At 37.8% G+C, this 16,251-nt stretch overlaps 1 protein-coding gene across 1 annotated transcript in view; it reads right to left on the bottom strand.

Annotated features, from left to right (window-relative positions):
• Nucleotides 1-4,403: 4,403 nt before the first annotated feature.
• Nucleotides 4,404-16,251, bottom strand: part of LOC308424198 (cytochrome P450 2J6) — a 30,190-nt gene continuing 18,342 nt past the window's right edge. Inside the window, exons 8-9 of the mRNA XM_080921105.1 lie at nucleotides 14,296-14,434; nucleotides 4,404-5,040 (exon numbers count right to left, since the gene is read on the bottom strand). Of these exons, the coding sequence (XP_080777231.1) occupies nucleotides 4,862-5,040; nucleotides 14,296-14,434 (318 nt within the window). The 3' untranslated portion in view covers nucleotides 4,404-4,861. The remainder of the gene's footprint in view (nucleotides 5,041-14,295; nucleotides 14,435-16,251) is intronic.

Raw genomic sequence — 16,251 nt, 5'->3', positions numbered from 1 at the left:
CTTGGATTTGGAACATAGCTGTTCAGAAATAAGAGTTCATCTTGGTGAATTTTTCTTTTGGTGAGTATGTAATGTACTTTCTCATTTTTTTTTTTTGATAACTTTTGGTAGAAAGTCTATTTTGTTGGATATTAGAATGGCTAAAACAGCTTGTATCTTGGGACACTTTGCTTGGATTTTTTTTCATCCTTTTCTTTGAGGTAATGTCTATCTTTGACTCTATCTAGGACCATATGGGTTTAGTGCAGAATTCTATCAGACCTTCATAGAAGACCTAATACAAATACTCTTCAAACTATTCCACAAAATAGAATCAGAAGGAACACTACCCAATTTGTTCTTTGAAGCCACAATTACCCTTATTACTAAACCACAGAAAGACCTTACAAAGAGAACTCCAGATGAACTTCCCTTATGAATATTAATGCAAAAACACTCAATAAAATTCTTGCAAATTAAATCTAAGAATACATCAAAACTATCACCCACCATGATCAAGTAGGCTCCATCACAGGGATTCAGGAATGGTTCAATATACAGAAATCTATCAACATAATCCACTGTATAAATAAATTTTTAAAAAAACCACATCATCTTCTCATTAGATGTTGAGAAAGCATTTGACAAAATTCAGCACCCCTTCATCATGAAATTCTTGGAAAGATCAGTAATTCAAGACCCATTTTTAAACATATTAAAAGCAATATACCATAAACCAATATTAAACTAAATGGAAAGAAACTTGAGGCAATCCCACTAAAGTCAGGGGCTAGACAAGGTTGCACAGTCTCTCTGTATCTATTCAATATAGAACTCAAAGTCCTACACAGAGAAATTGGGCAACAAAAGGAGGCCAAAGGCTTACTTACCAATTGGAAAGGAAACTGAAATATATGTAACAAACATATAAATATCTATATATTTGAATTAGTATCTGTAATTTGACCTGAACCTAAATCTGTAATTCATATATATATATATATATATATATATATATATATATATATATATATATATATACCTATAGATAGATAGATAGATAGATAGAGCAATAAGTATATTTTGATCAATAAATATGAAAGTTGAGCCTGAACAAAAAAATCATTAAGTAACGCTTTATCTATTTAAATATAGGGTTTTGAGTTCAATCCCTAGAATCCATGAAAAATCATCCAGATATGCTGGTATGCACTTCTAATCCCAATGTACTGCAGAGGCAGAAAGGGGTAGATTCCTGTGACTCAGTGACCTGATAATCCTGTCAAGTTGGTGATTTCCAGGCCAGTAAAGAACAGTATCAAAAAGTGGATAGATATCAGGAAATGACCAGTTTATCTTTACTATATGGAGGATATTGTGATCACTACTCATAATTTCATCTTAGGATAAAACATTTGGCTAGAATGTGCTACTGTGACTTTGCTCACATAAACTTTTAACACAATTTCAAAAAAAAGCTTCATGACATGAAATATATTTTTTATCTTTCACCTGAAATATTTTCTCTAATCCAGAGGAATAAAAATGATGGGATGGGCCATTTTTCTAAAGATGGAAATCTCCTATGGAGACATAAATAGGGTGCACAGCTCTGTATTGTGGCACACTGGTGCATCTCTTCATAGAGAATGGCAGCAATTTGCCAAGCAGTAAATTCTTAACAGAATTTTAATATCTTAAGGGGTAGTATCAGAGAAGATTCTTCTAAAAGCTCAAGAGATGGAACTAATACATTTTTGGTGTGGAAGGCCTAAAGCCTTAGAGATATGATTAAGGTCAAGGCCAAAGGAGAAAATCTAATTCAAATCATGAAGAATGTGTCTGTGTGACTCAGGACAGTCAGAAGTCACATCAATATAATGCCTGCTATCTGACTGAGAGATCTTGGGAAAATCCAGGGCAAAGTAGGATGGCAGTGCAGAAAAGTAGGGAGGATACACGTGGATTTTCATGAGACATTGTCAGTCTTTGCTAGAACATATCATAAGGACAGGATACTTCTCTATTTAACCCTAGAGTTGAATATCCTTCAAGGCATAGACTGTAAAGTCTTTCCACATGACTCACTCTAATCCTTACAGGATATGTGAAGGCCATGCCCTTTCTCCAAATCACCTTATCCCACAGCTGCTGCATGTCTTCCACTACACTGTTTTGCCTTCTGGCTCTATCTAAGCAACAACTTTCAGAAGCACCATTTTGCCTTGTCCAGGTGCATTTATCACCTGTTCACCCTAACCTTCTGGGTTTACACTTGTGTAAAGCAAAAGCCAATACAAGTCTGTTAGATATTGGATCTATTCCAGCAGAGAGAAGGTCCAAGGTACTGCAGGCAAGGTTTTCTTCACTAAAACTTATAGTATAATGTCTTGATACTAGAAAAGACATCATGTACTTTTGTAGAAGAGGTTTTCATTATTTAATTAATTAACTAGCAAATTAATTTATTCTTTACTATTCTCTCATACTTTACATTATGAAGACAGTTTCCCCTCCTTCCTATTGTCACAGTCTCTTCTTCATCTCTGTTCTTTATTATATCTGCCACTCCTTAGTTTGCCTTCTGCAAAGAGCTGGTCTCCAGAGCTATCAACTGAACATGAAATAAGAAGTTACAATAAGACTAAGCACAAGTCCTCCAATCAATAATGCTGGATGGAGTCTACGGTCCATAGGAGGAAAAGGACTCCAGGATGAGGTAAAAGTCAGAGACACCCCTGACTCCTACTGCCTGGCATTTCAAAAAAGAAAAGAAAGAAAAAAAGAAAAAACCTGCTAAGCTACACAATCATTTCACATAGAGCTTAGAGGATTTGTAATTACCTCAGAACAGAAACAAGCGACAAAGTTAGAAGGAATCTTTTAAAATGATACACATTTGATCACACTGGGTAGTGTTATGCTTCTTTAAGTGATATGATTATTTAGCCCTATGTTCTAGGTCAAATTACAACATGGAAAAGAAGCCTGATTTTGGTATTCATCACACATGGGAGAGCTGCCCTGGGGTTCAAAGGTATGGGAGAAATGGCCAAAGCTGTTGGTATTTTAATGTTAATTTCACTTCCCCAAGAAGGGCTGCCTAGTCAAGACTCCAACTGAACCTTCCCATTTTAATTAGTGAAATAAAGGAAAGCCAGTGACTGGGTAGGGTGAGGGGTCAGGGAGAGAAGGGAGGTCTAAGAGGTCAGATGACTAGAGGGGTCAGAGGTGGGAGAGGAAGAGGAAGGGAGAGGACCAAGTGAGAAGGTCATCGAAACATGGAGCTTCCCAAGGACCAGCTAGACCCAGGTGGGATTTATTGGTGTTAAATAGCTGTGAACATTAAGTATTTTATAGGTCTAATATCTCATGTAGAAGGACAGTTTGTATCTTTGTCTATTTGATGTAATCTTGTTGTGTAGAAGGTTTGTGGATTAGAGTTGAATATATGAACCTGTATGAAAAGCTATCGGGCTGTAGAGTTTTGTTTGTGGGATTTCGGGTACAGAAACAACCCAGGACAAAGGGAGAGAATAGGCTGTAGAAAACCATCAGGGAGGGGAGTTGCATGGACACGTTGGGCTGTGATGACAGCGGCTCAGACTGGGTAGCAGAGGAGCAGGCAACTCCAAACTAAAATTGGCTTGAGGGGAGAGACTGCATGGCCAATAGAGAGATAAATCATTTATTATTTTTTAATATTTACTGCAAAACTTCTCCTACTGTAACACCCTGGAGAGAAGTTCTGTATCTCCCCTCAAAGGGACAGAAGAGCTGTACCTGATGGTGTGGGCACATATAAACCACCCCCTAAGGCATGAGAGCAGAAGAGTTGGCTCTTCCCCTTGCTATATGGGGTATTGGATGGGCCAGCCAGGACAGGGCAGGAGGGCTTGCACAGAAGGTGTGGTTGCTGGAGAGCTGGTGGGCTGAGCAGCTCAGATACTTCTCAGGCCCAGATCTGAAACTTTGAATTGGCCCATCTCACATTTATCTCATCCATGTAGTCCTACTCACCCAAAACTATAGAATCTCCAAAACATAGGATAACAAAAGAATACCCTTGAGTAGTCCCAATAAGGTGCCAATATTGACAATGTAGCAGTTTCCAAGAGTAAACTGTGGGACAAACTGTGATACACTCCAGCATCCACAATGATATGTTTTACTATATGGAGGAGAAGGATAAGTTGAATTGTGGTAGATGATACAAAATCTTCAAAAACAATGCAAATTTTAAAATTTAAAAAAAGGAGTAATTGATTTTCTACCACTTGTTTTGCCTGCCTGGGTGTAGGGAAACATCCCTGCTCTACTGGTTTGAAGGTTGATTTGAATGTAGATCTACAAAAGTTAGTGACTGATCTGTCATCTGGGAGAGTCTCAATAGCCTGGCTCTGTGGATGCAATCAGAGCTCAGTTCTGATTTTTATTCTCTTTGCACGTTGGGCTAACATTTCAATGTTCTAGATACAAATAAAAGTGCATGAAAGGAGGAAGGAGGAAAACTGATGTCACACCAATCAATACACTATTCATGATGAATATAGAAAGTTTACTTTCTAAATAATAATTGCACTTTTAATTTTGATGTTTAATTCATTTTGAATTCAATTGAATGCACCTCATTGATAGAAAGAATCACCATTCTTCTCAAAACTTTTAGATGGAAAGGCACGGCACTGAGCTCATACATGACGTGCCCACCACCAAATCAAAGGGCCAGCATTCTAGAAGTTTGCTTCAATTTTCTAAGCCAAATCTCTTCAGTGTTTTTTTCAATTGCCTTCATTCTGTGATGCCTTTCTCTTCTCATGTGAGGAAGCCCAGAAGCTTCAGAACATACACCATATCTTCCTTTCTCTTTGCTTTTCCAGCATCACTGTCTGGGGACAGCACAGATGCGGTGGCTGAGAGGAGAAAGTGTGAGGCCATTTCTGAACTTCAGGCTCAGCGTCTCGTTCACTGGGGGACTGAAGGTAAATTTTTGCATAAGAGTAGTGAAGAAAATGAACAGCTCAGATCTGGCCAGTTGTTCTCCCAGACAAGCTCTCTTTCCTGTGGGGGTAAAAACAGATGAGTCATTTTCTCAGCTGACTTTGGTAAATTAAGAGCTTGGTGTCCTCAACTCCTGAGCTGATCCTGGGCATTTTAATGATGATTATGTCTCACATCCTCAAGACTTGGTTATTAGAACCTGAATCAAAGTGGTATTTCCTGACCTTTGGCATAAGAATATATCCAGACTTACGTTTTCACTTTGCTACCCTAAAAGATGTCACTTCCCAGGTGTTCTGATTCTTTGCATTGGATAATGATATGTAAGATCTGGGCAGTAGACATTCTTTTAAATCTGAGAGCTGTTGATCTAGGTCATCTCACACCATACACACACGAACACAGTGTATTTATTTCATTGTGTGTATAGACCCAAGACATTGAGTCCATGTTCATTTTTATAAAGATACGCTTGCCAGGCTACATATTGAATATCTAGGTTTAGATGGGTTATCTCTATGGATAAATGGACAACCTATCACTCCACTATTCCCTTTCTCACTGGACATATTCATGATGCTTCCCAGCAGGCACTACAACATTCCTCAAATATCCAATGCATTGTTAATCCCCTGCTTGTGTGGATTTCTTTGTGCACATGTGTGCTGTATATAATATATATATATATATATATATATATATATATATATATATATATATATATATATATATAATATACTGTGTGTATACATGTGTACTCCTGTATGCAGAAGTCGGAGTCCAGATATAGGTCTTGATTCCCTAGTGCCACTCACTTTATGTTTGTATGTATATATGTATGTATGTAAGTATGTATGTATTTTTGAGATTGGGTCTCCACAAAGCAGTGTAGGCTGCCTGGTCATTGATTCTTCTTTTTCTGGGCATCTACCAGGAGCAGTACAAGCGTATGCTGGCATGTTCAGCTTCTAGTGGGGATTCTGGGGATCAAATCAGGACAGTATGCTCACAGGACTAGTAAGTGACCAGTTGAACTGCCAGGTCAACTATTCTAAGCAACTTGTTATTAACCTCCCCCCCCCCCCTTTCTAAACAATACATTCAGAGTGAAGGAAAAAAACCTAATCATATAAAATCCAGAGCTGACCCTGTGCTACAGTTCTCTATACACAGACACGGGAAGAGAGCTGCTCCCTAAGAAGTACTGAAAGACCCGAGAGCACAGGTAAGACCACCACTTCTGCTCCGTGGGTCCCACAAAGAGACTCAGGACACAAGAACCAAGGAGAAGTTTGGAACAGGATCCTTCTGGTTTCTGCTTGCAAAGGGAGCTGAGCTAGTGCCAGAGCACTCTATACCCAGACCCTGCTGGGTGAGAACTAGTCCCTCAGTAGTGCTGAAACACAGCTTATAGGAGGGTCAAGCCATTGTCAGAATCAGCAAGACCACCTAACACAAGAGATAAGCAAGTTCAAGAACCTAAGCAACAGAAACCAAGCCAGGTGGCATCATCATAAACCACTTGCCCCTCCACAGCAAATCCTGGATACCCCAAAATAACAGAAAGGCAAGATTCTGATTTAAAATTAAACTCATGATGATGTTAGAGGACTTTAAGAAGGTCATAAATAACTCCCTTAAAGAAATATTGGACAACACGGGTAAAAAGGTAGAAAACCTTAGAGAATTACAGGAAAACACAACCAAATAGATGAATAAATTGAACAAAACCATCCATCCATGTTCTAAAAAGAAAAATAGAAACAATAAAGAAATCACAAAGGGAGAGAACACTGGAGATAGAAAACATAGGAAAGAGATCGGGAGTCATAGATGGAAGCATCACCAACAGAATACAAGAGAGAGAAGAGAGAATCTTAGGGACAGAGGATACCATACAAAACACTGACACAATAGACAATGAAAATGCAAATTGCAAAAAGCTCCTAACCCAAATCATCCAGAAAATCTAGGACACAATGAGAAGATAAAACCTAAGGATAACAGGTATAGAAAAGGGGGAAGTTCGCAACATAAAGGGCCAGTAAATATCTTCCAACAAAATTATAGAAGAAAACTTTTCTAACCCAACAAAAGAGGTGCCCCTAAACATATAAGAAGCCTACAGAACTCCAAATAGATTGGACCAGAAAAGAAATTTCTCAAGTCACATGATAGTCAAAACACCAAATGCATAAAACAAAGAAATTACATTAAAAGCAATAAGGAAAAAGGTCAAATAACATACAAAGACAGATCTATTAGAATCACACCAGAAAGTAAGAAAATTCTGGGCAGATGTCATACAGATCTGAAGAGAACAGAAATGCTAGCCCAGGCTACTATATCCAGCAAAACATTCAAATACCTTAGATGGAGAAACCAAGGTATTCCAAGACAAAACCAAACTTAAGCAATATCTTTCCACAAATTCACCCCTACAAAGGATACGAGATAGAAAACTTCAACACAAGAAGGGAAACCAAACCCTAGAAAACTCAAGAAAGTAATCTTCTTTCAACTAACCAGAAGAAGACAGCCATACAAACATAATTCCATCTCTAACAACAAACATAACAGGAAACAACAAGCGGTCCCTAATATCTTTCAACATGAACGTACTAAATTCTCCCAAGAAAAAGACACAGACTAACAGACTGAATACATAAGGAGGACGCAACATTTTGCTGCATACAGGATACATGCCTCAGTGACAAAGATACCACAAAGAGTAAGAGACTGGAAAACAATTTTACATGCAAATATTCCCAAGAAAAAAAGCTGGAGCAGCAACTCTAATAGAAAATAAAATCAACTTGCAACCAAAAATTATCAAAAAAGATAAGTAAGGACCCTAAATACTCCTCAAAGAAGAAATTCACCAAGATAAAATGTCAATTCTGAATATATATGATTCAAATGCAAGAGCATCAACATTCATACGAGAGAAACCTTACTAAAGTCCAAAGCACAAATTGTACCTCACACAATAACAGTGGGAGACTTCAACACCTGAATCTCATCAATGGACAGATCATGGAAACAGAAACTAAGCAGAGGCACAGTAAAACTAACAAATTACGATCCAAATGGATTTAACAGACATCTATAGAACATTTCATCCTAAAACAAAAGAAAATACTTTCTTCTCAACACCTCAAGGTACCTTCTCCAAAATTGACCATATAATTTGTCAAAGAACAGGGCTCAACAGATGCAAGAAGATCAAAATAATCCCATGCATCCTATCAGATCACCATGGACTAAGACTGATCTTCAGTAACAACAAAAAAATGACAGAAAGCCTACATATACACAGAAGCTGAACAATGCTCTACTCAGTGATAACTTGGTCAAGGAAGAAATAAAGAAAGTAATTAAAGACATTTTAGAATTTAATGAAAATGAATGCACAACATACTCAAACTTATGGGACACAATGAAAGCACTGCTAAGAGGAAAATTCATAGATCTGGGTGGCTCCATAAAGAAACCGGAGAGAGCATCCATTAATAGCTTGACAGGTCATGTAAAAATCTCTAGAACAAAAAGAAGCAAATACATCCAAAAGGGGTTGATGGTAGGAAATAATCAAACTTAGAGCTGAAATCCACCAAGTAGAAACAAAAAGAACTGTACAAAGAATCAACTAAAACAGGAGTTGGTTCTTTGAGAAAATCAATAAGATAGATAAAACCTTAGCCAGACTAACCAGATGGAATAGAGACAATATTAAAATTAACAAAATCAGCAATGAAAGGGGGGAGGGGACATAACAAAAACTGAGGAAATTAAAAAAAAAATAATCAGTTCCTACCACAAAAGCCTATACTCAACAAAACTGGAAAATTTGAGTGAAACAGACAATTTTCTAGACAGATACTAGGTACCAAAGTTAAATCAGAATCAGATAAACCATGTACAGTCAAAAACCCCTAAAGAAATAGAAGCAGTCAACAAAAACCTCCTAATCAAAAAACAAAACAAAAAGCCAAGGACCAGATGAGTTTAGTGAAGAATTCTATCAGACCTTCATAGAAGACCTAATACCAATATTCTCCAAGCTATTCCACAGAATAGAAACTGAAGGAACACAACTCAATTCCTTTTATAAAGCCACAATTAAACTTATACTTAAATGACATAAAAAACCAACAAAGAAAGAAAACTTCAGACCAATTTCCCTTATAAACATTGATGCAAAAATCCCCAATAAAATTTTCACAAAACGAATCCAAGAACACATGAAAATGATCATCAATCGTGATCAAGTAGGCTTCATCCCAGGGATGCAGAGATGGTTCAATATACGGAAATCCATCAATGTAATCCACTATATAAACAAACTCAAATTAAAAAAAAAAACCACATAATCAACTCAGTAGATGGTGAGAAAGCATTTGACAAAATTCAACACCCCTTGATGTTAAAAGTCTAGGAAAGGTCAGGAATTCAATACTCATACACAAACATAATGAAAGCAATATACAGCAAACCAGTAAGCAATATTAAACTAATGGAGATAAACTTGAAATAATCCCACTAAAATCAGGGACTAACAAGGATGCCCACTTTCTCCCTATCTTGCCTATTCAAAATAGTATTAGAAGTCCTAGCCAGAACAATTAGACAACAAAAGCAGGTAAAAAGGATACAAAATAAAAAGGAATAAATCAAAATACCACTATTTGTAGATGATATGATAATATACTTAAGTGACCCCAAAAATCCACCAGAGAACTCCTACAGCTGATAACTAACTTCAGCTAAGTGGCTGGATACAAAATTAACTCAAACAAATAAGTAGCCTTCCTTTACTAAAAAAATAAATAGGCTGATAAAGAACTTAGTAAACTGACACCTTTCACAATAGTCCCCCAAAATATAAAATACCTTGGTGTGACTCTTAGGAAGCAAGTGAAAGATCTATATGATAAGAACTTCATGTCTCTGAAGAAAGAAATTGAAGAAGATCTCAGAAGACAGAAAGATCATGGATTGGCAGAATTAATATAGTAAAAATGGCCATCTTGCCAAAAACAATCTACAGATTCAATGCAATCCTCATCAAAATTCCAACTCAATTATTCATAGAGTTAGAAAGAGCAATTTGCAAATTCATTTGGAATAACAAAAACCTCAGGATAGCAAAAATATTCACAACAATAAATGAACTGGGGGAATCGCCATTCCTAACTTCAAGCTGTATCACTTAGCAACCGTCATAAAACGTGTATGGTATTGGTACAGAGAAAGGAATGTAGAAAATTGGAATAGAATTGAAGATCCAGAAATGAACCCACAAACCTATCGTCACTAGATCTTTGACAAAGGAGCTAAAACCATGTAGTAGAAAAAAAAAAAAAAACATTTTCAAAAAATGGTGTTGGTTTAATTGGCTGTCAGCATGTAGAAGAATGCAAATTGATCCATACTTATCTCCTTGTACAAGGCTCAAGTCCAAATGGATCAAGGATCTCCACATAAAACCAGATACACTCAAACTAATAGAAGAAAAAGTGGAAAGGAGCCCTGAACACATCAGCACAGGGGAAAATTTCTTGAACAAAATACCAACGGCTTATGCTCTAAGATCAAGAATTGACAAATGGGAACTCATAATATTACAAAACTTCTGTAAGGCAAAGAACACTGTCATTAGAACAAATCTGCAACCAACTGATTGGGAAAAGATCTTTACTAATCCTACATTTGTTAGAGGGCTAATATCCAAAGAACTCTAGAAGTTAGACTCCAGAGAATCAAATAACCATCTTAAAAATGGGGTACAGAGCTAAATAAAGAATTCTCAACTTAGAAATATTGAATGGCTGAGAAGCACCTAAAGAAATGTTCACCATTTTTAGTCATCAGTGAAATGCAAATCAAAACAACCAAGATTCCATCTCATAGCAGCCAGAATGGCTAAGATAAAAAACTCAGGTGGCAGTAGATGCTGGTGAGGATGTAAAGAAAGAGAAGCACTCCTCTATTGTTGGTGGGATTGCAAGCTGGTACTACTACTCTGGAAATCAGTATGGTGGTTCCTCAGAAAACTGGACATCTTACTACCTGAGGACCTAGGTATACCACTCCTGGGAATATACCCAAAAGACGCTCCAACATACAAGGACATATGTTTCACCATGTTCATAGCAGCCTTATTTATAATAGCCAAAAGCTGGAAAAAACACAGATGTCCTTCAACAGAGGAATGGATACAGAAAATGTGGTACATTTACACAATGAGTTTATGAAATGTTTAGGCAAATGGATGGATGTAGAAAATATCCTGAGTGAGGCAACCCAATCACAAAAAACACCCATAGTATACACTGATAAATGGATATTAGCCCAAAAGCTTGGACGACCCAAGATACAATTCACATACCACATGAAGCTCATGAAGAAGAATGACAAAAATGTGGATTCTTCTGTTTTTCTTAGAAGGGGGAACCAAACATTATCAAAAGGAGTTATAGAGACAAAGCTTGGAGGAGAAACTAAAGGAAAGGCCATCCAGAGACTGCTCCACCTGGGAATTCAGCCAATATTCAGCCACCAAACCTAAACAATATTGCTGATGCCCAGAAGCTCACGATGACAGGGGCCTGATATAGCTGTCTCCTGATAGGCTCTGCCAGAACATAACAAATACAGAGACAGATGCTCGCAGCCAACCATAGAACTGAGAACAGTGTCCTTAATGGAGAAGTTAGAGGAAGACTTGAATGATTGAAGGAGATTTGCAACTCCGTAAGAACAGCAATACCTACCAACCAGAGCTAGCAGGGCTTAAACCACTATCCAAAGACAGACTCCTGGCTCCAGCTGCACAAGTAACAGAAGCTGGCCTTTTTGGGGCATCAATGGGAGGAGAAGCCTTGGTCCTGCCAAGTCTTAATGCTATAGTGTAGGGGCATGTCAGGATGAGGAGGTGGAGTGGGGTAGGTGAGTGGGTGAACACTCTCATAGAAACAGAGAAAGGGGTGATGGCCTAGGGGATATGGAGGAGAATCTGGGAAAGGAGATAACATTTGAAATGCAAATAAAATATATCCAATGAAATCAGACAAAAATTATGTCATGCATTTTCAAACATTGATAGATGCCACTATTTTTGAGGAATAAATATTTTAGGTAGTTCATAAAAATAAATAAAATCCAAAGCAAAACCTAAGGCATCTGATTGGCTCTTCTAAATAAATAGAAGTTTACTGAAATGTATATACTGGTTTGGGGAACAAATTTTATGATCAGTCATTGTTTTCCAGTTATTTCATCTCTCCACTGACTGGGTAAATTATGCTACTAATAATAACACATGCAGTTCACTAAACAAAACTGACAAGAAATGAAAGAAAATCAATGAAAGGATTTCTAATGATATTCCGCGATACTCAAACATCAGTGCATCAAGGTGTCATAGAGAGCTTTGCTCTGGCACCATATAAGAATGGGTGCAGAGACCCATAGGCCAACGTTACAGAGAGAAGTAGTCTAAATTAGAAGTCTCAGTCATATCCCTTCTCTCACAGATTCCAGAATCCCATGGAAGAGGGGGACGAACAGAGTGTCGAATTCAGACAAGATGGATTACACAAGGAAAATATGTCCTACTAATTCAACTAAGCAGGAACTCATATGAGCTCACAGAGATTAAAATAGCAAACACAAAGCCTGCATGGGGTCTGTCCCAGGTTCTCTTCAAGTATATTATAGGTGTTACCTTACTGTTTTTGTGGAACTCATAACTGTGAGGATATCCTTATCTCTGATGCCTCTGCCTGCTCTCAGGACTATTATTAGGTTGCCTTATCACATTATATCTTGTTGTCTCCTTTTTGGCTGTCTTCTGGTGGTGGCCTACTCTGAATAGGGAAAGGGATATGAACTGTGGGGTGAGTGGGGAGTTGGGGAGGAACTTGGAGGTGTAGAGTGAGGGGAATTAGTGATCAGGATGTACTGCATAGAACATCTAAATTCAAAAAAAGAAAGAAAATGCTAAAATAATAGGGTAAGTGCACTATGTCACTAAGATTTTGTACTACAACTCAAAACTTCTGCACAGAGTCCACATGTCCTATCAGGTTTTTTACTAAAGGGAGTTGTGCACAGTGAACCAAGGGCCAGACAAGTTCAGGTGAAATGACAAAGAGATCAGAACCAGTCCAGCCAGACACACGCAGTGCAGCCCAGCACTGAGAAATACTGGCTCTGGATCCAAACAGGCAAGAGGGCAAATCCAGGCTTCTCCTGTGCAGAGCCAGGGGTCATGAGGAATGGCACTGCCCTGGATAATCAAGCAAACTTGTTGACCTTGTGAAGCATTGCAGTGTGGCTTTTGTGCAGCATTTAGTCACCTTCTGGAGGAAGTGTTAGAAAAGACAAGCTTTAGTGTGAGAACATCTGGTGGTTATTGAGTCCCAGGTGTAGCACATTTGACTAGCGTGTCCTCATTCCTGTAGGTCTCATTCCTTCCATCTTGAAAGGCTGGGGCCATCAGATGCTCCAAGGGGTTTCTCTGCTCATAATCTATTCTACTACCCTCATGTGCTAAGGTATATGTCTGGCATGCAATATATACTCTGTACACATTTATGTAACTAAGAAACTATAAAATTATTTGAAAATATATGTTCAAAGCATAGAAGTCAATAACTGCATTTTGTTACTACTTCAACAGTTTTATGACTACACATTTTTGTTCATAACTGGCTAGCTAGAAAACACAAGAGATAAGAGTCATCACTATATCTTCTTCTCTGACCTCTGACTACCAAGCTGCACAACACAAAAGTATCTAACAGGGTTATAAAGAATGTTTAGAATTATGAAAGACAAAAGACTTACCTGTTCAAGGAATTCCTGGATAGGTCAGAACCCAATCCAGTTAAGCAAATGCTTTTCACAATTTTTGATTCATGTTTCCATTGTGGTGAGTAGTCATTTACTCCCTCATTTCTCCTCACCATCTCATTACAAATCTATTCAATTTCCCTGCGTAGGTGCATCCCTTAAAAATAACTTGGGACACTAAAAAACCTTATGGAAGTAGTAGATATCTACCTTTTTGAAGCAGAGCTAGAGTATGTGTTTTTCTCCTTAGTGTTTTGTAAAACAGAATGAGGAAAGCTTTAATCCCAGCAGAGGCAAACAAGGATGAGGATTAAGCTGAGCCTGAAGAAGTGGCAAGTCCAGGGAATGCAGGATTGCAATAGAAATCAAAATAGAGCCAAATTGTGCCATATGAACACAAAAGGATGGAGGGGCTGAGGTGGAGCACTGAACTCAATCCTGTTTGTCACAACTTACCCATTGAGAAAGGCAGAAAAGAGTCTCTCTTCTTAAACTGTCCGTTCTCCAGAAAGTGCTCTGGATTGAACACATCTGGAGTGGCCCACTCTTTCGGGTCCCTGTGCAGTGCAGTCAGATTGGTTAGAACCATGGTACCCTAGAAATGACAGCAAAGAATCAAGGCTTGATATAGGGAGTGGACATGTAAGGAGGCAGGTGGTTCTCCATCTCTCATGCATTTAGATTGAATTTTCTATCTTTAATTAAATCCAAATGGGAATTGAGAAATGCATTCAACATTTAGATCCCTCTACCTGTCTCATTATGTTTCTCTTTGCATGTCTATAGGGGGAAGTTTATATGGGTCTAGGTAAATACATTTTAGCATCCAAAAGAGTATTATGTGGCAAGCAGGTATAAAAACCACCTCAGCTACTTCCTATGTTATGAACCATGGTAAGACTATGAAGGGAAAAGGTATGCCTTTTACCTCTGCTTCTCCATTCTTAGTCTTTAATCTGGAGGCTTTTGAATCCAGTTTTTCATCAGGGCTTGGAAAATATCTACATATCCAGCAAACAATACCAGTTCATCAGGATCCCTAGCATTGTGCTAGGACTCCCCAGAGTGTGTGTTTCCCTCACACTAACTCATGTTCCCTTCAGTGACTTGATCAATTCTTTCAAACTCTTTTTGTTTTTTTATATCAATTATTGGTTCCCAGCACCAGTGTAGGCTTCCCCTTGTTTTCTTAGACCCAAGAACATGATTTAGCCATAACATACTGTCCACCTCCCAGGATTTCTGTTACCTACTCTATATTTTATTTATATCTACTTATGCTAGTATCTTTGAAGACAATCCCAGAGCTAATCAAATAGTGATAGTAGATCTTCCTTGACTATGGTTGTTACCAACCCACAAGCTGATGGACTGGATGAAATAAAAAGAGTGGAAATGAGGGAAAAAAAAAGAAAACAAAACAAAACAAGCAACCAACCAAACAAACAAACAAAAAGACCTTCTGTTGACTTTTTCTTCTGCTTCCTGCTTACCATTATATGATTTGATTGGCTCTTTCACTGACTTCTTTTCATGCTGAAGTAAAACTTTGGCAATTTTGTCACAATCAAGAAATGTTTGATTTGATCACCCATGTGAAATAAAAGTAACAGAAGGAATTTTAACTTTGTGGGTGAGCAAGAAAACCTTTGCAGAGCTATTAAGAGAGCTGGTAGATGTGAAGGCTATTCAGTTCATAAAGATGTAGTAATTTAACAGGGACTCATGGAGAAACATCAAAGGAGAGCTTTCTCATGTCAAAAGTAATTCAAGTCCTATGGAGGAAGTATGGGATAACCAGAACCAAATGAATTCCTACTCTTATTGTATTATAGTAGGGAGATTTTATGCCAACCAAATTTTCTTAAGCTTCAACTTCCCAATCTCATAATGAGATGGATGGTTATTCTGAAAAGTTGACAAGCCATTTTGAAGGGGAGAAGATTCTAGAGCATAAAAATATTCTGTAGAAACTAATGCATTGTAGAATGGCTTCTCTTTTGAGATATTCATCAGTTGTGTGCAAATTAACACTGGAACTAAGCCTGTGGGTCACTGTTTTAGAAATAACAGTTTTACCATGATGGTAATGCAGGTACCTCAAATTTCATTCACATTTCAAATTTTGGATTTCAAGGATTGTACAGAAGTATTTTCTAACTTCAGCCTGGCTGCTCTTTAGTCTTACGAACTGATCTCTGGGTAAAGTCTGGTATCAGAGCTGCTGACTGCTGTGAGCCCACATTAGCATAGAACTCCTCTTTCCACACTATATTTACAAATATCTGTTGAGATGCATGGAGGATAAGGAGTACTTTAGCAGACACAATATGCCTCTGCTGATTTAAGTTATCTTGAGGCAGGAATACATGTCACATTCAGTTTAGGTTTGTAGGATTAAAAAGAAAAATG

Source organism: Micromys minutus, assembly GCF_963924665.1.
Source record: "Micromys minutus genome assembly, chromosome: 9".
NCBI lineage: Eukaryota > Metazoa > Chordata > Mammalia > Rodentia > Muridae > Micromys > Micromys minutus.
Note: the sequence above shows the minus strand (reverse complement) of the source record. Positions and strands in the feature narration are given on the sequence as shown.